Raw genomic sequence first — 27,371 nt, forward strand, 5'->3', positions numbered from 1 at the left:
GTCTGATACCTGAGTACTGGGGTCCTTTTTCTAGCATTGCCAGTCGGTGGGGTATGCTCCATACTTCATTCTTCCTTCTTGTATTGTGGGTGTGTACACTAGCATTTGTAATCCAGTCCTCACTACCTTTTGTGATGTATATTATTGTTTTGTACATGTACAATGATGAAAAAGTTAAGATACTTAACTTCTTGAAACAGTTTCTGCATGTTTCAGAGGTCTTTCTTCTTAAAATGGTCCTAATTGGTTTTTTTTGTGAACACTCATTTTGTCTCTTGTTTTTTTGAGTTTCCCCACCCAGTCACTCGATACTGTAAGAATGGATCGAAAAGTCCATGATACACTGTACACAGAAGGTTCTTGTCTGAATACTGTGTTAGCTGCATCATTAAGAATATGACAAAGCTCAGTTTCTTACAGAGATTATTAATATTTTTTTTTTTTTTTCCTTCATTTCAGTGCATTATTCACAAGAATACCTAAGAATGTATCAGATTCTGCTTCTTCCAGCCTCGTTCCATCAACCTCTAAATCCATGTCTACAGCCTTCTCCTTGTTTTTAAACACTGCATACATAGTCTTTTTTAGATTTATAACCAGTCCATTTTCCAACAGCAATTGAGCTGTGACATTTGCAGATATGTATGCTCTTCTCTCAAGCTGTTCCATATTTTGGTCACTATTTAGTATTGTGATGTCATCAGCATACAATATTTTCTTTTCTTCCTCCTCAACACCTATATCATTAACAAACACATTAAATAACAATGGCCCTATTACCAAACCCTGCGGCACTCCGTATTTGATGGGTTTGGTTTCTGATTGGTATGAGTTTCGTAATGATACATACTGCTTGCGGTTGCACAAGTATGATTTTATCCATTCACCTGGTTGCCCTCGAATGCCATAGTTGCCTAATTTTTGTATCAGCATTTCATGGTCAGTGGTGTCAAATGCTTTTGAAAGATCCAGAAACATTGAGAGACAACCTTTTTTTCATCTAAGGAGTGAAAAATATATTCTGTTAAACTGGCAATTGCTGATTTACCCTTTCTGAAACCATGTTGTGAGGGTATGAGAATGTTATGTTTGTCAAAATAATTAACTAATCTGAATATAATAGTGGGAAACATTCCATGTGGGAAAAAATATATCTAAAAACAAAGATGATGTGACTTACCAAACGAAAGTGCTGGCACGTCGATAGACACACAAACATACACACAAAATTCTAGCTTTCGCAACCAACGGTTGCCTCATCAGGAAAGAGGGAAGGAGAGGGAAAGACGAAAGGATTTGGGTTTTAAGGGAGACGGTAAGGAGTCATTCCAATCCCGGGAGTGGAAAGACTTACCTTAGGGGGAAAAAAGGAAGGAAGGAAGGAAGGATGGGTATACACTCCGTATACCCGTCCTTTTTTCCCTCTAAGGTAAGTCTTTCCGCTCCCGGGATTGGAATGACTCCTTACCCTCTCCCTTAAAACCCAAATCCTTTCGTCTTTCCCTCTCCTTCCCTCTTTCCTGACGAGGCAACCGTTGGTTGCGAGAGCTAGAATTTTGTGTGTATGTTTGTGTGTCTATTGACGTGCCAGCGCTTTCGTTTGGTAAGTCACATCATCTTTGTTTTTAATATATAATTAACTAATTTGTTATACATAAGCATTTCTAGGATTTTCGAGAAACCTGATATAAGTGAAACATGTCTGTAGTTGTTGGGGTCATCCTTATCTCCTTTCTTGTACACTGGCACCACCTTCGTTATCTTCAGTTTTTCTGTGGCCTGTGCTGTTGTTGGGTTGTGAACCACTGAGGACTATGGCAAGACGAAGCCTCTTTGTTGTTTTTAGGTCCCCGGTTTAATACACAACACCTCACCCAGTTGAGCTACAGTGCCAGTACAATGTCGTTGCCTAGGACAACATAGCATGCAGGTGAACTTAAGACATACTACTTACTCTGGAGAAGGATATTGTCCGGAAGCTGAGCACTATTTTCAATCTTGTCTATGTGCCTTAATGATCAGTTAATGCCTCAGCTATAAGGTGAGCTGTTACATTTACTACTTCCACTATTTATATTCCAACAAGGACTTTCTAATGTCATATGATTATTCATTTTCCTAGTAGTACATTCTTTGTTATTATGTTCATGATTTAGAATGTTACTTTTCTGGTAGTACTAACTTCCCTATAATGAAAAGGAATGCTATGAAATGTGCTCAACCTGATACAGCAACAGTACAGGCTCTATGTTGGCACTGGATAAGGCGGCAGAGGAGGGCACAAAGGAGAGGGGGGGGGGGGGGGTGTTTACATTCCTCCCTGTGGGTCAGGTCACAAACACTGAAATGTCCAAATAAAGATGCTATTATATTTTTAAGGGACGTAGTTAGAAGAACATTGCTTGTAGAAAGAGATTTCTTTGCTCAGTGCACAAAATGCATACATTCATATTCAGTGTGCCTTTGAATACAAAAAACACATTTGTATGTTCACTTTCCATTCACTTAATATAAAATGAACACTGAGTAAATTTTCAAGTGCCAAGGTCGCCAAAATTGTTTGTTCATATAGATAAACCAGTTTCAGCAATTCTCTGTTGCCATCTTTGAATGTATGTTTACGTCATTACACAATCTTCTCCTTCAGTGCAGTAAGTGCTGCTACACAATGTACGTCCTTGTTGATATCATGAGCTATACTAGAAGCCACCACGTCAATTTTAAAATAACAGCTAGGTACATACATATTATTGCTGACTTCTAGTATCATCCTCAATACCAACATGGACATACATTGTACAGCACTTTTTATGTACTGAAGGAGAAGGCTGTGCTATGATGTAAACATAGATCTGAAGATGGCAACAGAGAACTGACAGGTTTCAACATCTATATGAGTAAATGATTTTAGTGATCTTGGCAGCTGAAGATTTATTCATTGTTCATAACACTACACATCTCCCCCACAATGTCAGTGTCATTAATGTATACTATACAAAAAATATTGTTAATTTCATTAACTTTTTCCCCAAGCTACCTTGCTGCCACATTATTACTTTACAAAGATGTTGTTGTTGTTGTGGTCTTCAGTCCTGAGACTGGTTTGATGCAGCTCTCCATGCTACTCTATCCTGTGCAAGCTTCTTCATCTCCCAGTATCTACTGCAACCTACATCCTTCTGAATCTGCTTAGTGTATTCATCTCTTGGTCTCCCCTCTACGATTTTTACCCTCCACACTGCCCTCCAATGCTAAATTTGTGATCCCTTGATGCCTCAAAACATGTCCTACCAACCGATCCCTTCTTCTAGTCAAGTTGTGCCACAAACTTCTCTTCTCCCCAATCCTATTCAATACCTCCTCATTAGTTACGTGATCTACCCACCTTATCTTCAGCATTCTTCTGTAGCACCACATTTCGAAAGCTTCTATTCTCTTCTTGTCCAAACTAGTTATCGTCCGTGTTTCACTTCCATACATGGCTACACTCCATACAAATACTTTCAGAAACGACTTTCTGACACTTAAATCTATACTCGATGTTAGCAAATTCCTCTTCTTGAGAAACGCTTTCCTTGCCACTGCCAGTCTACATTTTATATCCTCTCTACTTCGACCATCATGGGTTATTTTACTCCCTAAATAGCAAAACTCCTTTACTACTTTAAGTGTCTCATTTCCTAATCTAATTCCCTCAGCATCACCCGACTTAATTTGACTACATTCCATTATCCTCGTTTTGCTTTTGTTGATGTTCATCGTATATCCTCCTTTCAAGACACTGTCCATTCCGTTCAACTGCTCTTCCAAGTCCTTTCCTGTCTCTGACAGAATTACAATGTCATCGGCGAACCTCAAAGTTTTTACTTCTTCTCCATGAATTTTAATACCTACTCCGAATTTTTCTTTTGTTTCCTTTACTGCTTGCTCAATATACAGATTGAATAACATCAGGGAGAGGCTACAACCCTGTCTTACTCCTTTCCCAACCACTGCTTCCCTATCTTTACAAAGATAGCTTTTTTTAAATGCATCAGCACAGGGTGCTTCTACCTATTTTTACAGGTTTGCTTGCTGCTTGGAAATTCCTCCATTTATTGAGCAGGGATCGTCCCTCTCATATGCACTATTTTTAACACAGTGGTAGTTAGATATACTCACACACTGATCGTGAAATAAGACATTCCAGAATATGGAGCAGTTCAAGAAGTACAAGAATAGAGGCAGGCTCCTCTTAAAAAATAAATAAGTTACAATCAAACAATGCAGACTCCAAGTTGGAATATCAACAATGTCAGGAAAAGATAGGTCGCTACTTACTGTAAAGATGACATGTTATATTACATAATAATTTAATTAAACATTAACTGCCTCTATTTTAGAAACTTTTATTACATGCAACTTAGGTTTTCTGTTTCAAGTCCATTTTCTAAGGTGGCACTATAAACTTACTGCAATAAAAGTTCATTAAATACAAACAAACTCAATTAATTGTGTGATAATTACATTGCTTTGGAAAGTACCTACATCCAAGATAATCAAAACTTGAAATAATTTCATTTACAAAACAGCTGCTGCTTTTCCCAGTGCTAAAGTTTATGTACAGTATGTACACTTTTCTATCCCATGTTAAAGAGCATGAGATGCGAATACATGAAAAATCATCGCTCATTACAGTGAAGGCTGACAAGGAGTTGAAGAACCACTATCCTCCTCTTTTGTACAAAAGAGTCTAAAAACAACATAAAGGAAGTTTAACATACATCCATATAACCATGACACCCAATGCCCCACTTGTGAAAACAGCCATATCGCGTATCTGCTCTTTTATAATTTTTACATAGAGTTTTTTATATGAGTGTGGCGACTATCTGCCCACTTAAATGAATTGCCACTGCTGAACAGTAGCCTAGAGCAGAGTTGGCCCTCAAGCGGCAGACACACTGCTGGACATAACATGCTCAGCTTCTGTGGCTACTTCACATCTGTGCCATCTGGATTGGATCCTCCCAGTCTGTTCCCCTAAATTACTAGCTAATTCTCCTAACAAGGCACCCTTCAGTCATCCTGCGTTCAGCCTTCCCTAGCACTGGTCCCACACCCATCTCCACCCATTTTCCCATACCTCCCCCCCCCCCCCCCCACTTGATTCATTCTATTCTCACACTTTCCTCTGTGCAGTCTCATCTTTTTGTTCTATCTCCCCCTGCCAGTCCACTCCTCCATGTCACTGTGCACCACATGCAACTCCTCTTGCCTGCACCACAGTGAGTTCACCACTGCCACATTCCTATACCATGCAGTTGCTGCCTGCTTATCCCAGTTGTCAGACACCTTTCCTTCCAACAAAACTTCATCCTCCATGTCTCCTTTCTCCACTCACTCACTCATTCTGTGACATCAACTCCTACCCACAGTCAAACTGCAGCGCCAATACAATGTATCTGATGGCACAATACCAGTGAAAAATATATTTTTGTGTGTGTGTGTGGGGGGGGGGGGGGCAGCGGCGGCACATGCACGAGCAAGCAAGTAAATGAGCTTAACAATATGTTTTCAGTCTCTTGTTTGCATGCCTATTGACAACTCAAAACTATGTGGCGAGTTGTTTAACCCTTCACTTGACTATATACATGGGCATCCCATTACCATATGAATAATTTTCATTTTCTGCAGTAAATTAATTTCATTATTTGAAATATTTAAGGTTAAGACTTCCATAATTCTGATGTCATGAAATAAATCTCATATAGAACTGTTTTATAATAAAAAATTGGATTTAGGTATCCCTTTGTCATTATTTTTAACTGAACGGATATCTAAGTGAAAACTTTACCCAGAATTTGAATTAGCAGACCTGGAAGTTGCATTTTGCAGGAGATGCAGGAGATGCTGCAAATTTGATAGGTTTATTGAATCCATCTCCAATAGTGCCCATACTTTGGAGACTGAAAACAAAAGCATCACATCTAAAGAAGTTCAGAAACAGTCTTATCAGTACAGGTCATATGCTGTAAGCTTCAGCTAGAAAAGAGAGTTAAGAACACCAATAACATTTTATTACTAGGTGGTAGTCATGGGAGAAGAATGGCAGAAAAGATATAGTGAGTGGTATCATCTGTGAATTGAGCTGTCTGGGGAAACAGCTTGGTAAATATCATGTGATTAAAATAAAGGTTGCAGACAACAGTTAGGATCACAATCTCATTCATATACAGGAGGATGACATAGATAAATTGCCATGATCAGTGTGAAAATTGTGTTACTCGTTAGCCAGTGTGATAAATCCTGGGTGAAGTGTTCTGTTAGCTGAATCAGTCAGATGCATTACCCTTCACTCAGTTCCATAATAAGCAACATGGTTTGCATCTGATAAGGGTTACTTGAAAATCCAGTTAACAAAAGCGACCAATCTGACCAAAGATGTATTCACCCCAACCCAGCAATATTTAATGCATTTTAAGTTAATTTCTTCTGAAAGACAAATCAAGAGAATGAACATGTACTTGAAAAGTTACCTGCAACGTAAGATATGCAGTTTGTGTATATTATGTCTGTGATCAACAACATGAAAGGAGAAAATACTGCAGCTTGGACAAAGCTAATACTCTCACAAAACTCTTTTTTTAGTGTCTCCCATCAAAATATTACTAGCTTCATAAGTTGAAAGGATGAACTTCTAATGTCCATACAGGAAAATGACAGGAACAGATGGAAAGCTATCAGGAAGGCTTTTCTTATCAGAAAATCACTGAAACTGAACACAGATGTTGAGGGATAGAAGCTAATGTCATACTACTGCAGAACTAGCAAGTGGAAAGAGAGAGGGTCCGGTTATACCAAAATGGAATTAATGGCAACGTCCTTGAAGTTAATGAATACAAGCTGACAAACCCAGCATTGCCCAGGTATTCATTGCCAATTTTCTATTAGAAGCAATAACAAAAAATGAGCTCTGTATTGTGTTATCCCGTACAGTTTCTGTACACTGGGCACAGCTGCTTCACTTGTCTAGTGCGATTTTGTAAACTTCTCTACAGCAATGTCTCTTCATAGCTCTATAGATGGCAACTGTATTCAGCTATAGCCATTTGTGGTTCACAGTTGAAAGCTGTCAAACATGCTGCCAGGTGGCAGGGATTTCCTTCAGTTGACTGAACTGCAGGAGTGCCTTAGTAGTAAATAATAAATGTATTAAAACTTCGTGAATGACATGGCAATTTTTGACACATCTCTGTTTTAGCACATCACATCTCAGAGTCCAGCTTCAGCAGCCAGAGATTGTGATCATGGGTATGTGAGTTGTGTTTGCATGAGAGAGAAAGAGAGAGAGAGAGAGAGAGAGAGAGTGGGGGGGTGTTATTTTTTACGAAGGCCTTGTTGGCCAAAAGGTCACTTTGTGACAGTCTTTCTGTTATGCCTATCTGCATCTCAGCAACTCCGCTATATGGTGGGGGCGGACTTTGGATATCGAAAGGAAGCAAAGACGGATGTTTGATGCTTATAAGGAGGCAGGAGCGGCAGTTTCAAAAGTGGTGCCAACCCCTTGTGCTACCTGATGTCAGTCGGTCCAGTAGTGGATAGGAGCCTCTGAACTCTCCTTCTGTGCACACTAGTTTCGGCCCTCTCTGGTTGGTGCCAGAGGCTGCAGTCATGCCTACATAAGTGGAAAACCATACCAGCCCTGGCAGTCAGTAGTTTACTCCTGATGACAGTGGCAGAGAGAGCCATTCGAAGCTTGAGAATTTTATTAGAATTGTCATGGCTTTAAAATGAAGATGATCTTATTCAGACATGCCACTGCGAAAGACTCTGAGGACGAGTAAATTAAAATATCATTGTTGGAACTTCCTGGTAGATCTAAACCATGTGCCAGACTGGAACTCAAATCCAGAACCCTGCCTTATATAGACAATACTCTTATATTCAGATCACAGAAGGAGAGTATTATATCATAAAATTATGATTTAATTACAGTGCTTAGAAAGAAGTTATATGATGAATTCTGGGAAGAGGTTTATAAAGCTGACTTCCTGCAGCACTTAAGGTCTTGTTTTATACTAAAGCTAACAATGTCAAAAGGAAACTGTAGCAAGGAAAAGAGATAGATAACTACAGGGATTAAACAAAGAGAGGGGGAGGGGGGAGGGGAGTAAAGCTAACACCATTCATAGGATTTTCGATAAAACTAGACATGTCTCTCAAGTTATCCTATATGGCAAGTACCTCTGGGAACTCACCTAGCCTGGCTGAATACAAGCTAACACACCTAAGCTTCTTGAGCTATGAACTAGTAGAAACCATATCCTCCGGTACCGTATACTCCAGACATGCTTGAACAACCATTATAAGATGTGACAACAGAACGTTTATGTTTTGGAGAGCTTGGCTCTTGGCTTAACAAATCAGATTGCTAGGATGGGACAAACCTCAAAAAACATTAAGATGAACTGCACAGACCTACGGTGTATATGGCTGTTGAGGTTAAACAGTTATTAGCAGTTAGCCTCTGGAGTATTTGCTGCATCCTAGCCGTTTAAGGTCTTACTCAAGTAAATGGAGCACAGTGTGGATATCTAGCACCCTAACTTTTCTTTACAGTTGCTGCTTTCTGAGTTGAGTTGCTGGTGTTCAATGGTCCGTTATCCCACAGATTTGTAATGGGATTGCCATTGTGGTCGAATTCCTTAAGACTCTTCTCCCACACCATGTCACTGTGAGTGAAGTCATTTTGGTTTGTGCTACCACTGAACTCATGGTCACTTGTTCTGTTCCTGCATATGACATAACTCCCATCTGAACACTCATTGCTTTTGCCACCTGTGACTCTGTGCTTGACTGACATCACCTTTGCCAGTGCCACTGCTACTCTGTTTATGGTTTGTTCAGTATGCTTCCTCCTGGTGTGTGATGTTAATTCTACTTGCATCACAGATGTCTTCCTTGCTGCCTTCTTCATGTACTATTACAGATGAGCTCTCAACATTTTGTGAATAATCTGCATTATGATGATGATAGGATTTTTCTGACATTGCCTTCATGTTGGCTCATAATCTTTGTATTCTGTTCTCTGCAAAACATCCTTTTGGTACTTCCTTCTCCTACGTAGCTCTTCTGATCATCTGTAGTTCTTCTGTTAATCCACATTCATTTGGTATCATCCATATACCTTCTTTGTTCATTGTTTCTATACTTTTGTGATGAATTGTACCTGCCATTTGCACTTTGCTCTGGTGGTCAATTGTTGTTGAATTCAGCTTCTGGCCATTCCACCTTTTGTGGCCCTTTTCCTATGCAATTGTGTATACCACTTGGTAATCTTTTCTCCACTGTTATATAAACACAACAATACCCAGTGCCATCTCCATGTAACCTAACTTGCTGAGCATCTTCTGATATTTAGATGCAACACTGCCTCCCCTGCCCCTTGGGCTACACATAAACTCCCACATTACATTAGCTTGAGTGTCTTTTGACCAAAACATTGGAATAAACTCTTGGAGAAATTTTTCAAACCTTTATTTATATTATACATCCAATACTGAATCTCTTCTTCCATAAGTTGTGTCTGTTTTGTTTGCCTTGCTCCAACTCGCTGGGCTATTCTTTCATAATTCTTTCACAAAATCAAACAGATGTATAGACTGAAAAATGGAAAATCCAGGATAGATTGTAACAATATTATGAAAAGAATAGTTGATAATCAACATACAGTGTAGATGCTGAGCTGCAGATAGGCTTTGTTTGTGCCTACCTGTGACTCAGCGTTTTCGCTATATGGTGAGTAGCAACTAGCCTTTTTATAAGATGTAGAAATAGTAGTAGTAGTAGTAGTAGTAGTAGTAGCAGCAGCAGTAGCAGCTTTATTCATCTGTAGATCTCTTTTTACAAGGATATAGGACATACCAAAGTATTTACAAGTTTAGATCAATTTAAAAAAAGCTAATTTGTGTACACATATATTTACAGTCTTCCAGTTAGAGACAATCATTAGATTTACTTCCAGTATACAATACTTTTTTTACAAATAACTTATTAAATAATGTAATGCCACACTATTCACCGAGCGAGGTGGCGCAGTGGTTAGACACTGGACTTGCATTCGGGAGGACGACGGTTCAATCCCGCATCCGGCCAACCTGATTTAGGTTTTCCTTGATTTCCCTAAATCACTCCAGGCAAATGCTGGAATGGTTCCTTCGAAAGGGCATGGCTGACTTCCTTCCCCATCCTTCCCTTATCCGATGAGACCGATGACTTCACTGTCTGGTCTCCTTCCCCAAACACCCAACCCAACCCACACTGTTCACTCATATCTCACTACCAGTCACTGCACACACTATTCACACATTGTTTCATAACACTTCACTCACTACTCACACACACACACTGGTGATCTTTGGGCCATTTTCTATACCGCAACTTCCCATTTGCTATCCTGAAAAACTGAGTCAGCATCCCTCTATAATGAGTGAGATGTTGAGCTCAGAAAGAGGAAGAGCTGGTAGTATTGTGCTATGCATAGCTTGGAGGTAAGTATTTCTAGAAAGGAAAAAAGGAAAAAAATATAAAGTGAAGGTGTTATGTGGAATGTTGGATATTTTATAATATTAATAATAATTATTATTATTTATTTGAATAACATTTTTTTTATCAAACCCCTACTCTGTTTTAGCTAAGTAATTCTTCAACGTATAAAATGTGTTGCATAACATTTTAACTGCCCTTTAAGTAAGTGTATTTTTGCAATTTCTTTAATCTCTTTTGGTAATTTATTGTACAGTTTTATTCCTTGGTAGAAAATGCTGTTTTGAGTTTTATGTTTATTTTTTCGTGGTAAATATACGTTGAGTCTCTCTCTTGTTGCCTGGTCATGTACAGAGCTGTTCGTTCAGAAATTACCAATGTTATTTTTGATGTGTACAACTGACTGGTAAATGTATTCACATGAGGCAGTTAAAATCCCCAGTGTTTTTGAACAGATCTTTACAATGAGCTTGACTAGTAATTTTGGTTATTATTCTTATGGCTCTTTTCTGGAGTTTGAAAGTTGTGTTCATATTTTGTGCATTTGTTCCCCAAAAAAGAATGCCATAGTTAATAATTGAGTGTACATATGAATAATATGTAACTAAAAGACACTAAATGTTACACACTGATGGTAGGATTCTAAGGGTATAACATGCTGATGACATTCTGTTTGCCAGTACCTTTGAGTGTATACACCACTTCAACTGAGAATCAATATTCATTCCTAGAAATTTTTGCATTTGTTACACAGTCTAGAGCGGTGCCATCTACATTTAATTTAACATTGTCATTTCTCCTCTTCAAAATGAAATTCATGGCATTAGTTTTCTTTATGTTCAATGTCACTTTATTGCTTATTGACCAATCAAAACTTCCTTTAGAGTTTCATTTGCTTTCTCAGCAAGGAGTTCTCTTGTTTTCTCAGTGACTATATTTTTGCTGTCATCAGCGAAGAGAATTTTTTCACCATGAGTAACACTACTGGGAAAGTCATTGATGTATACCAGGAACAGTATTTGTCCTAATATGCTACCTTGCTGAACCCCCAATATTAATGTATTTTGATTCTGATAAGTGATGTATAGATGTAGAGATCATCCTCTTTTAAATGCTGTATTGCTAAAGTTTTGCATTTTCCAAAAACATTTAAAATTTTCTTGCAGTACCCCACACGTAATATTTCTTAAAACCCCCACTCAACATGTTTACCTACCATTCTTTTGTTGTAATGTTCATTACCGATAACATCTGTGCGACTGGTCAGTGGCTTCTTTCCAATGACTGATGAAGTAGCCTAAAATGGATGTTGTTAGGTATGACAGTAATGGCAGCCTACCACATGACCACCATACAGAACAGTTATAACAAGTTTAAAATATTATTTTGCCTATGATAGTGAATAATACAAATGTATACAATAGTATGATTAATTACAGTAGTATGCATCTACTGTCTTCTTAAACAACACCAGTGCCTAATATATTGCAAAAGTCTATCTGAGTGGAACTGGAAAATGAATGAGTCTCATTTAAATGATCACTTGCTGTCTCTGTCCCAGTTGTTAATAAATACATCTGCTAGAATACAATAATAACATAAAATAATTCCATATAAGACTAGTAGTTCTGTTGAACCTACATGCCACTAGCGTCACTCCTACACGTGTCTATGGGAACGGGATGTGTGTAGAGGTATACTGAACAAACTTTCCCACAAATATCTGCACATAAATATATATTTACACAGTAGTCACGTGCATGTACGTAGCAAGGCACATAAAATCAGACTGTTAGAATAACATGGCGGCTCGAATGTCCGATCTCAGTCGGAGATGATGTTGTTTATGGTCGATATGACCTATCGATGCCAGCCCCCCCCCCCCCCCCCCCCCCCCCATCAACAGTACAGAGTACAACAGGTGACTCTTGGCTGGAGACAGTGTGGACATTGATGCTGTTGATGGTCGTACGAGATGGTAGACGCACGACCGGGACCACCTCAACTGGGGCGTAGTGCGGAGGCGGAACGACGGGAGGCAGGTCCACCTTGAAGTTGTTGAGCCAGCGAGGGCGGACAATGTGGCGTCCAGCCCATGAGCAGCCAGGCAGAACGGTAGATGGCGAGGTGTAGGTGTGGCAAGCCCAGATGATAACCGAGCCGTCCGGCGAGATGAAGGCACAGATTGTCGTCGGGTCACACTCACGAGGGAGGGTGAGGCTACGCACAACACTGAAATTTAGCTGGTCATTGGGTGACGAGGTTGCAGTGTCTGTGAGTAGAATGAGAACTCGGTCATCAAGAGTTACGCTTGAGACGTCATCCACGCGGTGCCACCGTTCTACCAACCCGTTGCTTTGTGGGTGGTAGGCAGTGGTATGAATTTTCTTTATGTCGCAGATTGCAGAAAGCATCTGTGAGAGGCTTGTGATCCATGAGGATGAAGAACGAGCAACCCTCCACGTCTGGGCGGAAGTGTTTCACAGCCTCGTAGACCACAAGGAGTTCTGTACCGAAAGCGGAGTATATCTTCTGAGCTGTTAATAGGTTTTTAGAGAAGAAATGAAGAGGGAAAACCATGTCTGCCTTGCATTGCTGTAGTACCGCTCCCATCACGATGTCACTGACATCCACAGTGATGAACAACTCAGCCGAGGGGTCAGGGTGGGCGAGTGTCACGGCGTGAGCCAAAGAAGTCTTTAGTGCATTGAAGGCCTCCAGCATAGGTGCAGTCCAGTGAATGGGTTTGAGTCCTGAAGTCTGTTTACCCAACAGCGGTCTGTCAGTAGGGCCTGCATGGCAGCAGAAGAGGGCAGGTGACAGCGGTAGTAATTTATTGTGCCCAGGAAATGTCGGAGTTCTTTGTAAGTAGCAGGGGGCGGCATTGACGTGATGGCCTGCAAGCAAGATTTGGGAGGCTGTATACCGTCGGTGGAGATGGTGTAACCCAAGAAAGTGATGGAAGGCTGGTGCAATGAGAATTTGTCTCTGTTGACCTTGACACCGTTAGAGTTCAAGGTCTGGAGGATAAATGACTTTTATGTTCCTCAGCCAACTTGCTGAATATGAGTAGTCATCCAGATATGCAAGGCAAAACTCGAACTGTCATAAGATGGAGTCAATGAATCACTGCGCCGTGTTTTTCAGGCCAAATGGCATGAAGTTGTATTGGAACAAACCAAGCGGCGTGATAATAGCTGTTTTAGGGATGTCTTCCAGCGCTACGGGAATCTGATGGTAGGCACATTTACCGTCAATAACACTGAAGATTGCAGCACCCTACAACATACAAGTGAAATCGTGTATGTTAGGCACAGGGAAATTGTCCACAATGGTATGGGCATTTAGAAGTCTGTAATCACTGCACATTCGAAAAGAACTGTTGTGTTTGAGGGCGAGGTGAATCGGTGGAGATCAGTTGCTGTCTGATGGTTGCAGGATACCTGCCTCCAAAGGTTTGTTAATTTGCTGCCGGGTCACGTGCAACTCAATAGGGTTGAGGTGTCTAACCTTGTGCTTAATAGGATGGCCGGCAGTGGTAACTATCTTGTGCGCACGTCAGTGACGGAATAAACTGAGAATTGCACACGAGACTGATCATTGTCCTGATGCGAAGTTTTTGGATGAGTAGGGCATGACGAGGCATAGCCGTTAGTGCGAATGGGAAATGGCAGTCCGAAAGTCACATACCTAGTACATGCCTAGTACTTGTGTGGAGAGGGCAGATGCACGCGCAGCACAGAGTGGGTTGGAATGCGCGGTGAGTGTCTGCTGTCAGCTTTGCACTTGATAACCGGCACAGGCGAGAGTGGCGTTGATGTCACCCGTGGAACAGCGATGACCGCCAAGTCGTGTGGCTGGTGCGCGCCAGAGGGGAATGTTTATCAACATGTGGGGCGGCTGCTTGCGTGGTGTGCGTGGTCGTGTTGCGCATGCAACTGTCATTAGGAGCACTGTTTGAAACACAAGGCACTGAATGTGGCGAGCACATCAGGGGTGCAGAGTCTATAGGACACGAATCATTACACGTGATTAATGTGTTTGGACTAACCTGATGAATGTCTGAGCTGATGTCAGCTAGGGAAGCCCGAGTAGGTGGTGGAACTGAGGACTGCAGTTTTAGCAGGAGTTACAAGCTGCAACGAGCTCGTTGTAGGTGTGTGCAATGTGTTGTTTCAGCTTGTTGTCGTCCCAGCGGAGTTGTGTCACCAAGTCATATTCAGACAGTAGATTAGTTACACAGAGTACAATGTTGCCCACGAGTGCGGAGCACTCGCATACTAACTCATGTGTCATGAGAGAAGCACAGTGGAAAACATAAGTGCAGGAGCACAGTATCTGAGTGTTAGTGGGATGGTGTAGCATTGAGCCCTGAACCACATTCAGAGAGAGTTTGTAATGGGACAAAAAATCCATACCAAGAATTGGTACATCAATGTCAGCAATGTAGAAAATCCACGGAAAACACAGAGTGTGAGATAGGTGACCGCAACTTTGACAGAGCCTGAGGTTTGTAATGTTGATGCATTGACAGCTTGTAGGAGTGACCTTGTCGGTGAAAAGACGGGTGGAGACATCTATGTAGGTATGATGGACTCATCAGCACCAGTGTCGACTAGGAAAGTGAGCCGTGGCGAAATGTCAGTCATGCACAAACGACTGCCCAGCAGGGCGGATGAGTGGACGGAGTGCAGATTTCTCTGTGGGGTATGGAATCTCATATAAAGGGTTTTATCTGTATTGAGTGAGAGACCATTTGAAGAAAACCAGTTTAAAATATAGTTGAAAACTTTATTCGTAGTTTGTTCAAGATTGTTGTCTGTAAAATAATCAATTAGAACTGTAGTGTCATCTGCAAAAGGAGTAAATTTACTTTTTGTATCAGAACAAAGCAGGAGATCATTAATGAAGATGAGAAATAGCAGCGGACCCAAAACAGAACCTTGTGGCCCACCACAACTTACTGAGCCCCACTCAGATGAGGCAGGTTCTCTTGATGAGACATTCAGCATTACAATCTGCTTTTGATCCTTCAGGTATGATTGGAGCCACGAATCAATGGTACCACCCAAACCGTACCATTGGTTTATGGCTCCAGTCCATAATATTCGTTGGTTCGAGTATTAAAAATGTGCATAAACACAATCAAATTCTTCTATCGACCAGCAGAATCACCTGCTGATGTAACAGAAAACTTCTAGAAAACTTAAGTTCACTAATATGTAAGTTCCCCACCATACTGTCATCATTAGAGGAGACTTTAACCATCCCCCAATCAATTGCAAAAATTACAGTTTTGTAAGTGGTGGGTATGACGCAACATCCTATGATCGATTATTAAAAGCCTTCTCTGAGCACTATATAGAACATATTATTTTAAACCCCACACATAATGGAAATGTACTGGGTCTAATACCAACAAATAGACCTGATTTCTGTGAGGAAGTCCACATTGATAGTGGTATCAGTGACCAGGGGGAAGTTGTAAGAGACAGTGTTCCCCCAGGTACAGAGTGCAATAAAAACAAGTACAAGGATGTATATGTTCAGCAGTCTACAAAATGGACAGTAGTGTCATATCTCAATAAGGAGCTCAGAACATGGAGAGAAGAATGTAGAAGATCTGTGGCTCATGTTTAGAAGAATAGTTGGTCATGCACTTGATACACACGTGTCTATCAAAACAGTTAATTATGAGAGCAACCCTCCATGGTATGCAATTAATGTACAAAAACTTGCTTGGGCCTAGAGATAGGGAGATAGTGAAAGAAATGTGATTGGTTGTCAATGAAGCAATGCATTAAGCCTTCAGCAACTACTATAACAGAATATTATCAATTGATCTCTTACAAAACTCACAAGGTTCTGGTCATATGTAAAGGCTATTAGGTGTACCAGAGTTACTGTTCAGACGCTCATGGGCAAGACAGTAACTGAAATTGAGGCTAGCAAAGCAAAATCAGACTGCTTAACTTTGTTTTAAAATATTTCTTTACAAAGGAAAATCCAGGAGTATTGCTCCAATTTAATTCTTGCACCACTGCAAATATGAATGACAGTGTTAGTGGCATTGAAGAAGAGTAAAATCTCTGAAACATAACAGCACTCCAGATCGCGATGGAATCTCTCTCAAGTAAGCACAGGGCACACTCCTCTGAGAGAAGGGTAGCAAAAGTGATCCATAAAACTATTGTCTGGTATCCTCGACATCAATTTGTTATTGAATTATAGAACACATTCTGAGCTCAAACATAATGAGGTACCTTGATCCTCCAAGACAATCAGCAGGGATTCTGGAATCATTGATCATGTGAAATGCAACTCTCTCTTTTCTCATATGACATCTTGAAAGCCATGGATCCAGGCACTTAGATGATGCAGTATTTCTTGATTTCTTAGATTTATATAATTTAGTATCCCATCTAAGCTTATTTTCAAAAGTACAACCATATAGGGTATTGAGTGAAATTTGTGACTAGATTGGGGATTTCTTAGTAGGGAGTATGCAGCATGTTACCTTGGATGAAGTGCTACTGACAGATGTAGAAGTAACTTCAGTTGTGTCCCATGGAAGTATGTTGGGACCTTTGCTGTTCGTGTTGTTTATTAATGACCTTGCAAAAAATATTACTAGTAACCTCAGACTATTTGCCTATGATACAGTTGTCTACAATGGAGTACTATCTGAAGCAAGCTGCACAAAATCTCAGTTGGATCTTGATAAGACCTCGACCTGGTGCAAATATTGGCATCTAGCTTTAAAAGTTCAGAAATGTGAAACTGTGCTCCTCACAAAACAAGAAAACATAGTATCCTATGAGTGCAGTATCAATGAGTCACTATTAGAGTTGGTCATCTCACATAATTACCTGTGTGTAACAACTGTAGAGATGTGAAATGGAATGCACACACTGATTAGCCAAAACATTATGACTGCCTGCTTAAAAGCTTGTTTGTCCATCTTTGGAACAAATTACATCTCTGATTTTGCATATCAGGGATGCGACAGTTTGTTGATATGTTTTCGGAGGTATGTGGCTTTAGATGTCTACACATGTGTCATTTGTGTAAATAAAAGGCTGCTGACTTGTTCATATGTTGATGGCACCCAATAGCGACACAGATGGATTCCACAGGACTTACATCAGGTGAATTTGGTTGCCGGGACATCAGCGAGAGTTCACTATAATGCTTCTCAAACCACTGTAGCACAGTTCTGGCTCAGAGATGTGGACAATTATGCCACTGAAAGGTGACATTGCTGTTGGGGAAGACATCACGCATGAAGGGATGCAAGTGGTTGCAGCTGTCAGTGTGTCTCTGATTACTACTACAGGTCCCATGCAAGCACAGGAAAATATCCCCCATCATATACTGCTGCTCTCAACAGCCTGTGTCCATGGTGCACTGCACATTTTGAGCCACCATTCACTTTGATGACTGGGTTTGTGAAGGTAACCATCCACCTAATATAACAAAATCGTGATTCACCCGAAGAGTGAACAGGTTTCCATTTATCGTTGGTCATATCCCGATGGTCCGGCGCCCACTACAATTGTAACTGATGAAGTCGTTGGGTCAACACGTTAACACATAGGGGTGGTCTGCTCTGGAGCTCCATATTAAACAGAGTACACTGAATGGTGTGCCCTGAAACACTTGGGCTCTTTCGGCAGAGATGCCATAGCTGACCATCTATCCTACTTTACAGAGCAGACAAGCCTCCGAACCCCACATTCTGTGAAGAGTCGTGGACATCCAACCATTTAGCACCTAGTGTAGTTTCTCTGTCCTTCTGCCTCTTTCTGTAGATGCTCATGACAGTAACGCATAAACATTCAGCCAGCTTTGGTGTTTTTGTTCACAGGCTCTGCGTAATAACAGCCTGCCCTTTATGAAAGTTGCCTATCTCAATGGATTTCCGCATATGCAACTCATATCTTCGCTACAATGATCCCCCTTCCATGTGTGTCCCACTTACATACTTTTGTTACTGTGTAAAGTGCCCGCAACACCACCAGGCAGCATTCAACATCGTGGTGGACAGCAGTCATCATGTTTTGGCTTATCAGTGTACAAAAGCTCAGTCATAAGTGCAGCAGGTGGCAGACTTTACTTCACTGGTAAAACATCAGGGAATGCAGGCACTCTTCTAATGAGATTGCTTACGAAATACTGATGCAACCCATCCTAGAGTACTCCTCAAGTGAGCGGGACCCATAACAAATAAGACTAGTGGGTGATATTAAATGCATACAGAAAATGCAGCACAAATTGTCACACCATTGTTTGACCCATGGGAGAGTGTGAAGAAATTAAACTGGCACACACTTAAGGATAGATATAAATTATCCTGAGGAAGCCTACTTACAAAGATTCAAGAACCAGCTTTAAATGGTGAAGCTAGGAGTATAGTATAACTGCCTAAGCATTGTTTCCATAGAGATCATGAGGATGAGATTAGATTAATTACAGTGTGCACAGAGGAGTTTAGACAGTCATTCTCCCTGCACTCTATGCATAAATGTAACATGAAGAAGCACTAATAAATGGTAAATTGTGAGGTACACTGAGCCACACACTCTCATGAAGTTTGCAAAAGTATAAATGTAGATATGACCAAGAGCGGTGGACAGTGTAGTTCACCAGTGGCACTTGGAAAATTAAATGTTGTTATTTTAACATTGCACAAGAGAGTCAGAATTTATTTATTGTAATGAAGAAAGAAGACAGGTCTTCTGGGAGCATATCTGTGTGGCTAAAAATCCAAAGATCTGGCTTTTAATCTCTTGTAATTTTTTTTTTGTCACTTGCCAATTCATTCACCTCTGGCAATGTTGCCCTTCTTTGTATACGTCCAATACCCCCTGTTAGTCCTATTTGTTACAAGTCCAATACAGCTGAGGAAAATTCTAAGATGGGTCACATAAGTGATAAGCAGTCTCTTACGTAGACTGATTGCAATTCCATAGTATTCTAACAATGAACTAAAGTCCACCATCTGCTTTACCTATGTGGTTACTCCATTTCGTATTCCCACAAATTGTTGTAACAAAGTATTTCTATGAGTTCGCCAATTCCACTTGTGATTCTTTAATATTGTAGTCACAGCATACTACATTTTTTCGTTTTGCATAATCCACAATTCTACTTTTCTAAATATTTAAAGGAAGTTGCCAATCTTTCCACCAGTTTGAAATCTGCTGAATATTGTGCAGTTTTTTTTTCCCAGGCACGACTTCATTATAGATAACTGCATCACCTGTGAATAGTCTGAGGTTACTATTTTCTGCACGGTCATTAATATACACCATAAACATTGAGGATGCCAAAGTACTTTCCTAGGGCACACTTGATGTTACTTCCACATCAGTCAATGACTCTCCATCCCAGATAATGAGCTGTGCCCTCTCTACTAAGAAATCCTCAATCCAGTCACACATTTCTCTTGTGTGTGTGTGTGGGGGGGGGGCGGGGGAGGTACTGAGTCAAATGCATTTGGGATTGAGTGAAAGTGAATAATAAAAAAGAGAATCACACTCTCTACACCAAACTAACAATTAATTATTAATATACTTCTAAATACTATGTATGTGTATGTCAACTAGATGTAGCCAGGAAAAGGACATGAGGAAGCTCCTACACTAGCAGATGAACAAAGACTGTAGAAATTCGCAGAAAGAGAGCAATGGACAGGTCTTCTGACTACTGAAATTGCTCCATCAACTGCTTCATTGATGTTATCGCAAAATGGGTTACAGATGCCAGACTTAAATGTAAGCCTAAGTACTGACCTGAAACAAAGAATTTCACTTTAATGAAGTGATACCATCAGAAACCCCATTCATATAGTAGTTGCACAGTATTGGAATCCCTTTTGAATGTCAACTGGTATTCATTACTGAGTGTAGAGTAGTATCTTTGGAAACCACACTGAAGATGAATGAAAAACTTTCTGGAGTCTTAATGTCTACACCATGTGGTTGTTAGTCATTATTTTCTTTTGTCTTCCCCAAACAGCCGATAACTGGTACAAGGAGAACTTAACCCTATGAGTTAATGCACAACTTCTCTAATTTCAGAAAGATAATCATGATCCCTTCTTTCTGTGAATTAATGATATTGTCACTCACCCAAACCTCTGTTAGGAAGCATGAGGAGGTAGCCCTCGGATGTGGGATTTAGGTAAGTCACCCATTTCGTAATGCTCTTTGTTTGATTCTGGTTGCTCTTTGGCTCTGGTTCCATATTGTGAACTGCGGATAGGGCACATACTAACTCCCATAAATTAAAGGGCTGGTTATACTCTTCTGTGTTGTTGTAACTTAATATCAACTGTATGTATGATGTGATGAGCCTGGCATCAACATGTCTATGTGTGAACATATCCCATTCATAAACAGTTTTCTGTGCTCTATATCAACACATTCAACAGATTGTGTAATCCAATACTTGTGTGGTTTACGGCTCCCGTTTGCAAATACACAATGTCGGTTTCAGCCTAGCAACTGCCTTAATATTACATGAAATACTTGGTGACGTAAGTGCCAGTATAATTTGTTTTATCTGTAGCAGCAATGATTATTTACAGTAGTTTTATGGTGGCAAAAAAAAAAGAAATATGTGGAAGAAGGAACAGTTAACTTCTTGTACAGTAACAACACAAGAGTCTAATCCTAGCTATACTAGTAATAGTGCCTTATATGTTGAAAAATCAGTGTCATCAACGATTAACATCTTAGAGCTATTTTCTGTGGTTGTATCAGCATGAATTTCTCAGCAAGAGTGGGTATGAGAAGTATGCTGTCAGTCGGTCCATTGACTGTACAGACATTTTGGATAATACTGATCTGCAGATAAGATTTATACACGAGTCTGTGTCATTTACTCCATTTTATGGGGATTTCCACACATTGTGTTTACAATAAACACAATACGAAACTTAAACATGGAAAGCAATTACGTCCAATTTGTGTTTAAAGATTAAAACTATGACCCCAGAAAATTAAGGTATTTCGCTTCTATAAAAGACGTCAAAATCTGGTTATGGAATTATGTTTCGATAGCTCTGTGTACATTTATTCAACTCCGCATTTTTTTTCCAATGCAATGCATTCAAGCGTAAATAAAATGAATTTCTTGCTTGCCTCTCATAATGAACGAAAAATTGTGACAAAATATAGGAGATGTAGGCGGTGTAAATCGTTAATTTGGTGTAACAATGTCACATCACGTTGTTCGCTGTATAGTTTACTAAAATAACGGCTCGTCAAGTACAGCAGCCTTCCTTTCATCTCTCGACAGAAAACGCCAATCTTTAAAATGTGAAATGTGCTACATACAAGTGGAATTCCCTTTCAATCTGTTGAGACCAATTTAATGTAATATCACTAGGATGCTTAAGAAATCCACTGCGCACATGAAGGCTCTATTTACTACCTATCCAATGACTTCAAAATATGCAAATCCTTTACGGAGAAATCTCCCAGTCACTTGAACACGGTGGCGACTCATTGCTAATTGTTGTTGCAATGCTCGTTCTCAGCTATTGTGCGGATTTTTCTTTAATATAGACGTCAAATATTATTACAACCCTTTGTTCTTTACGAAACACCATCCACTTCTTTCCGCTATCGTGCATACTGCATCGCCGCATCGGAATGCTCGCTCCAGAGATGTTTCTAGGTCCCATCATTGGTTGAGCATAGATGTTAATTCTGCCAACATAGTGGATATATTTTTAATTATTTGGAAAAAATTACTTTTAACTGCATTAAAATACACTTGCATGAGTTTCTGAAGTAATTTAAATTGACCAAATATGAGACATCAATAATTTCCGTGGTTAATCTAATGTTTTCAATATTGAAAGCTAGATGGCACTAGCGGTTACAGCACCAATGTTCTGCAACCAGAAGTGACAAAATCTTGAATGCTTTGTGTTCTGTAGTCAGTCTGCGCTTGCAAAGTATAGGGGACAGATGATGGTAATGGGAGTGCGTGCTACTAAGCGGCTTGTTTGGTGGATATATAAAAGTAAGACAACGAACAGTTCTTCTAAAGATATTGTAAGACTTTAATGACTGCACATAACCAAAGCAAGATGTGGTGCTTAGTGAGTCAACCTAATGCTGTGATATTGGAGGTGGAGGTAGATCCCAAGGCGAGGGGACAGGAATGTCTCGAAAAGGTAAATAAGAAACATACTGTTTTAATTTTCTATTGTCGTCTTTAATATGATGTAAAATATGTCAAATATTCTATTCCTTCAAAATATTGGCCCACTATTAATTTCGGTGTAAATATGAGTGAAATTGTAATCGTATTGTCAATCTGTAAAATTCTAAAGATAAGTGTTCCCAAAAGTTATAATTAAGATCTCTCCGTCTCACATTTTTTTTTCTCAGTGTAGCATTTCATATGCTTCTAACATATCTGGTGGTGTTTAACCGAAACTGGCGTTTCCTGCATTGTGTATTCTGCGAATTCTTCATAAATGTATTCCTTTTTGTAACTTTAAATGGCTGATTGTTCAATACTTTTTTTACTTAGTCTTGGCTCATTTAGTAGAGCAAAAAGCATGTTCTGTATTTTTTTAAAAAGCTCGTTTTGTTAAAAATATTCGACCAAGACCCAGTTGTGATGTCGTGGTAATTTCATTTGGGAAGCTCTGTTAGTAGTTTGTAGTTTGACATATTTTTGTGATCGCGTTTTGACTGACAAAACTGCCGCAGAATTCTCGTACATTGTAAAGTGTAAGGCTTCTTCGTAAATGAAATACTCCGTTCTTCAAATGAGCATACACTCTTTTTTGAATTAGTTTACGAGTGTGTAGTATTCAGTAATCATTAATTAGAGCTGTAGCTGCCCTGCAATATCCTACACTAACGTCCAAAAAGCATCCTTCCCTATGGCTGAAATCACTCCATAAACGTAGCCAAGAACCAATATGAATTTACATTTAAATCACAACTGAGTAAAGGCATAAACTCTTTCCCGCTCATTTAAATTTGCTTAATTTTATAAATTCAAACTGTAGTTGTCAAGTCTACACTGAGGTTTTGAAAATTGGGATGATTCACATAGAAGCTAGGTGGGTTGCCAAGAGTACCTTTCTCAAGATGTCAAAATTGAATGGAAAAAAGATGCCGTGAAAGGGTTCGAACAGGTGAAGGAATTTCATTGTTTTTAAAAATGTAGAATAATCTGGTTATCGTGTAGTTCAAGCTACTACAGTCCGTATGGTTTTTACTGACAATTTGTGCGGACAGCTAGTGGCTAAGGTTGCAACAGCCACCTGCGGGTGAGGACGTGCCGCAGCACACGTCTCCGGCGTAGCAACCGGGGACACAGCTGGCCAAGCCTCCGTGACATCATAGTGCCGAGGCCGGCTCGGCTTCCCCAGGTTTTATCCCTATCGCCTGGCGAGTAAGCGAGCGGCCTACGAGGTCTTTGACACGTAATCCCGGGCGAAACAGCCACAATAGCAGACCCACAGGTTTCTTTCGTATGTTCCAAATTATGATCACGATTTGCTACTACTGGAGCCTCATCAATTACTGCCTTGGCAGGTCCAATTTTCGTTTTACCATCCAATGTGTCTTCGGACCTTGGCCATGAAGGAAAATCTTTGTTCTGTTAAGAATGATGCAGTGAAGATGTTTCGCACGCATCTTTTGTTTTTGAGAAAAGAGTGCGATCAATACATTTTTCACGTTATCTTGAATAGGTATCAGATCACCTGTGACTGCCAAAAGTTCTGAGAATTGGGTTGTGGTGTATAATAGGGATAACGTATTTTGAACACACCTCGCATTGCCTCGTATTACGATAGGACCTGATTGATGTGATGAGATACAGGGAATTTCGCGGTCAATGTTAAATAAGACGTGATAATGCAGGTATCATTTTTTAGTATGTGCTAAAAACATACTGTCTCTCAGTTAATGTGATACGCAGAGAAGCCAACCACTGATTGCTTCCTAAACTGTGACAGGACTTGGTTGATTGTGATTTCAGTCTTTGTCTTTATACTTTTTACAGCGTGTCGCAGGAGGAATTGTCAATATTCAGGGATGAGACAGGTACGATCTTTCGAAGCAGAAAACTCTAGTAAACATGGGCTCTAAAACGCATATCTTAACAGTTGTGATTAATTGTTCCTCTTACCTGCTGTGAAACACGTATGTTATACTGAAAAAGTGCACATAGACCTTAAAGTATGTTTTAGAGTCCATGTTTCGAAGAGTTTTCTGCTTCGAATGATCGTTCCTCTCATATCCCAGAATATTGGCAAGTCCTTTCTAGGTCATGCTGTATAGTGGTAGCGGTATAATAGGAAAACTGTGTGTCGTTCCTCGTTTTTCTCGATATCAAGTTGCGTTAATGCGTGGGCTATCTTGTCACATTCGCCTAAAAAAGCTATGTGGCCCATTCCTTAAAGTACTCGACACTCATTCGAGTGGAACGGTGTTCAAATCTCCTTCGTCCAGCCAACTAGAAAAATTTTATGATTTCTCTAAAATCAACTAAGGTGAATGCTAATAGTTCATATTTGAAAAAGATTATGCCAATTTCCAGCTGCATCCAATGAAAATAACCCTAACTCTGTAGGGAACTCGTGAGATTCTTCACTTAGTGTTACTTGATTCATTACTGTACTAAAAGCTACCAGTTTCGCTTTAACATGATATAGAATTATATCGCGTGGCTATAATAGGGCCATTCCTTTAACAACTAGCGAAATAAGAGCAATTTTCAGTCGAATGACGTTTTAAAATTTATAGGAGTAATTGCCCACACTTAATTGCAGCGTTTGGAGCAGAGAAATCGTCGTCAGTTGGGTTTCAGGTTAGTTTGCATTTGCGGCTCTACGTTTAATATTACTTTCCGTGTTACTGTTTCTCAGGTGGTCACTGCAGGTTCGTGGATACGAAAGTTTTTCAGGCGGAGCTACCACCAGTATGCGCGAAATTCCAGTTGCGGTGTAAGTCAACTAATACCGTAGTTTCACTATGTTCTCCGTAAGAGGGAGAACCTCAAAGGAGGAATAGGGATATAGTGTTTCTTCCGCCCGGCAACGGCCAACAGATGGGGGCAAAGTCCAGCTCTCGGCGGAGAGTGTAGTTAGCGGCGTGACTGGGCTATCTGTCAGATAACCGCTCTGCGAACAAATATCACTATCTTAAGAGCTGTCACGATGCAACTTGCTTGCTAGCTTGCTTGATCGATCCATAATACCTTTCACCTCTTTATCTATTACTAGAGCAGCAGTTTTGGGGAAGCCAATGAGCTGACGTCACGCATTCACTAACGACCAGAAAGAAAAGTAGTCGGAGTAAACGAACATCAGATGTGTGTCAAATTGTTTTTCATTATATCCATAAGAAAATAGTGCTTTGCAGCCACATATATTATAAGACATTGCTTGTCCTCGCAAACATAATAACCGTAAAATTTCGTGAACACTCTACAGTAAAAAGCGCTTAATGATTGTAACTTGTGCTTTTAAATAAATAAATAATAAATTTTCACAGCGGCAGAAAAGTATATCTCATAGCTTTTCAATTCAGTGCATCTTTCCTGCAAGCATTTAAGAACTATTCATAAATATTTTGATGCCCTGAATATATATATAATGTTTAAAAGTTGCTGAGGTTGCAAATGTTTCAAAGCTTAGCAATTGTCATAATTATGGCAGAGAAAAAAAATAAAGATCTCCGTTGATCCCGTTCGTAATTCTAGTTTGCAGTCAGTATAATTTTCCTTGGTCGAGATTGTGGAATTATTTATAACAATTTCCTTTTACTTCCTCAAGGTTTCAGATGTACATGAAACATCGGCGGTTTCTCCCTCAGCATTTCGAAGTCGAGGCGTAGATCAGTGTCTCCGTATTGTTAGACACAACCTCGACAGAAAAAATCTGTGTAAAAATGCATGGAAGCATTAGCGAAAATGTTGAATAGTGCAGAAAATAACAAATAGCGTAATAAACAGTGTACCCTACTACTGAAGTTAAAATTTCTCAGAGGTATTCACTCTCGTGCATTACAAGGTACGCACACCATGTATTCACGCACATTGTTTGAGATGCACATAGCGGAGTTGGGTAAAGTTTTTGTTAAGATGCTGTTTTTGTACGAATCGGATTGTTACAGTCCGGCAGAATGTGACGGGGATTTAAAAACTGACAAGAGCACTCGTAAAACTCCACAGATAGATGGCTGACACAGCGTAGAAAGGCAGACGTCCTCCCTTATTATTCAACATAATCGCCGTAGTTATCGAAAAAATTTCTAATGTTACTTTCGAATCACTTTCCACGTGTCTGCTCGAACAGTCTAGAAATTATCTTTTGATTCCAGAGCGAATATCAATGTTCCCACCAGCACTACTATCTATGGGTAAATGAGATGGGTTAACGGGAGCATTGTATGGGGTTGCATATATACTACGTGGAACGTGGTAAACACAAGTCATCTCTGGGGTCACTAGCAATCAATCATTGGGATACGAAGTTAGGTTCTGTAATATAGAATTTTTTACATCTACGTGGCCATACATACCCCGCAAGCAACAATACCGTGGGTGGTGGAGGGTACTCTGTACCGCTACTAGTAATTTCCTTCCGTGTTCCACACGCAAATAAAAAAAGGAAAAATCGACGGTCTATATGCCTCCGTACGATCCCTAATTTTTCGTATCTTATCTTCGTGGTCCTTACGCGGAATCAGGCAACAGTAGAATCTTTCTGCAGTCAGCTTCAAATGTCAGTTCTCTAAATTTTATTAAGTATTGCTCGGAAAAAAGTCGCCTTTCCTCGAGATATTCCCCTTTGAGTTCAT

General features: G+C 40.0%; 1 protein-coding gene across 1 annotated transcript in view; it reads left to right on the forward strand.

Moving 5' to 3' along the window:
* Positions 1-22,462: 22,462 nt before the first annotated feature.
* The window catches only part of LOC126092445 (E3 ubiquitin-protein ligase MYLIP), a 40,309-nt gene continuing 35,400 nt past the window's right edge, over positions 22,463-27,371 (forward strand). Inside the window, exon 1 of the mRNA XM_049908047.1 lies at positions 22,463-22,717. Coding sequence (XP_049764004.1) covers positions 22,607-22,717 — 111 coding nt within the window. The 5' untranslated portion in view covers positions 22,463-22,606. The remainder of the gene's footprint in view (positions 22,718-27,371) is intronic.

Source organism: Schistocerca cancellata, chromosome 7, assembly GCF_023864275.1.
Source record: "Schistocerca cancellata isolate TAMUIC-IGC-003103 chromosome 7, iqSchCanc2.1, whole genome shotgun sequence".
NCBI classification, from domain to species: domain Eukaryota; kingdom Metazoa; phylum Arthropoda; class Insecta; order Orthoptera; family Acrididae; genus Schistocerca; species Schistocerca cancellata.